Below are 948 nucleotides of genomic sequence, written 5' to 3' on the forward strand. Positions count from 1 at the left end.
GACGAACCGAGTCGAAGGTGCAAGGGAAGGACGATCGAGCGAGAGGACTCGTGGGGTACCTTATTGAAGGGGCATTCGACTTACCGTTTAGGAACAACGGTAGTAGCTCGGGTATTCGTACACTTCGAGCGTGCAGTCGCAACGTACAGAGTTAGCGGAGCTAGGGAACCGGAAGACGTCCGCGAAGGAGATCGCCATCGACGAGAGTTTTTGGACCCCGATCGCTGCCCACGCCGTGGAAGATACACCAAATCCACTCTTTATTATACAGTCCACTTACTTATTGGCCGGACGAACGAACGTCTGGTCTATTCATACCTGAACGTCAGATTACTGTCGCTAGTCTGACTCTAACATTGGTCCTCCGAGCCGGAGCAATCGAAAACCAGCAACCTACGGATAGTGGATACCATGGCGTCCTCTGCGAAATCACGGAGCAAGAAACTCGTGGCCCTCAAAGATCGGCTGAACCGACTGTTGGCAGAACTGGATGAGTTGTGCATCAGATCCGCCGATGTCTTTGAGGTGGAGGAGCAGGTCTCGTTAATGGAGGAGTCGTTCCGGGCCGCAGACGCGCTCCAAACCGAAGTGGAGCTGGACCTGGAAGGTGAAGAGCGGCAAGCCGCGATAGATGCCTGGGCGTTATGTCGCCAGACCTACCGTGAGGGAAAGGCTCGTGCACGCGCAAGGATGGTTGAGGCGCGTGGAGAAGGCCCCATCGGTAGCGGCAATGTTGGCGCGGGCATGCCGGCGGTTCGGTCCAGCAATGGGAGGTTGCCGGAGGTAACTCTCCCGAAGTTTACGGGGAAGGTGTTGGAATTCCCTTCCTTTTGGGCCCAGTTCGAGGCCAACGTACACAAACGGAATGACTTGGACAACGCCACCAAGTTCACCTACTTGTTGTCCAACACCGAAGGGACGGCGAGGAACGCCATTGAAGGCATCCCG

The 948-nt window shown here is 56.0% G+C and overlaps 2 protein-coding genes across 2 annotated transcripts; both read left to right on the plus strand.

The window, feature by feature from the left end:
- Positions 1-69: 69 nt before the first annotated feature.
- Tsp_14841 (hemin uptake protein HemP) lies at positions 70-494 on the plus strand (the record flags this gene model as incomplete). Its single annotated transcript, XM_003367574.1, has 2 exons — positions 70-206; positions 272-494. Coding segments are annotated over 2 exons (360 nt in total), but the record flags the coding sequence as incomplete, so codon positions are not given.
- A 52-nt stretch (positions 495-546) lies between these two features.
- On the plus strand, positions 547-887 carry Tsp_14842 (conserved hypothetical protein; the record flags this gene model as incomplete). The annotated part of the gene is made up of 1 exon (XM_003367575.1): positions 547-887. A coding segment is annotated over exon 1 (341 nt), but the record flags the coding sequence as incomplete, so codon positions are not given.
- Positions 888-948: the final 61 nt, after the last annotated feature.

This window comes from Trichinella spiralis, assembly GCF_000181795.1.
Source record: "Trichinella spiralis strain ISS 195 chromosome Unknown Scfld4033, whole genome shotgun sequence".
In the NCBI taxonomy this organism is placed as follows: domain Eukaryota; kingdom Metazoa; phylum Nematoda; class Enoplea; order Trichinellida; family Trichinellidae; genus Trichinella; species Trichinella spiralis.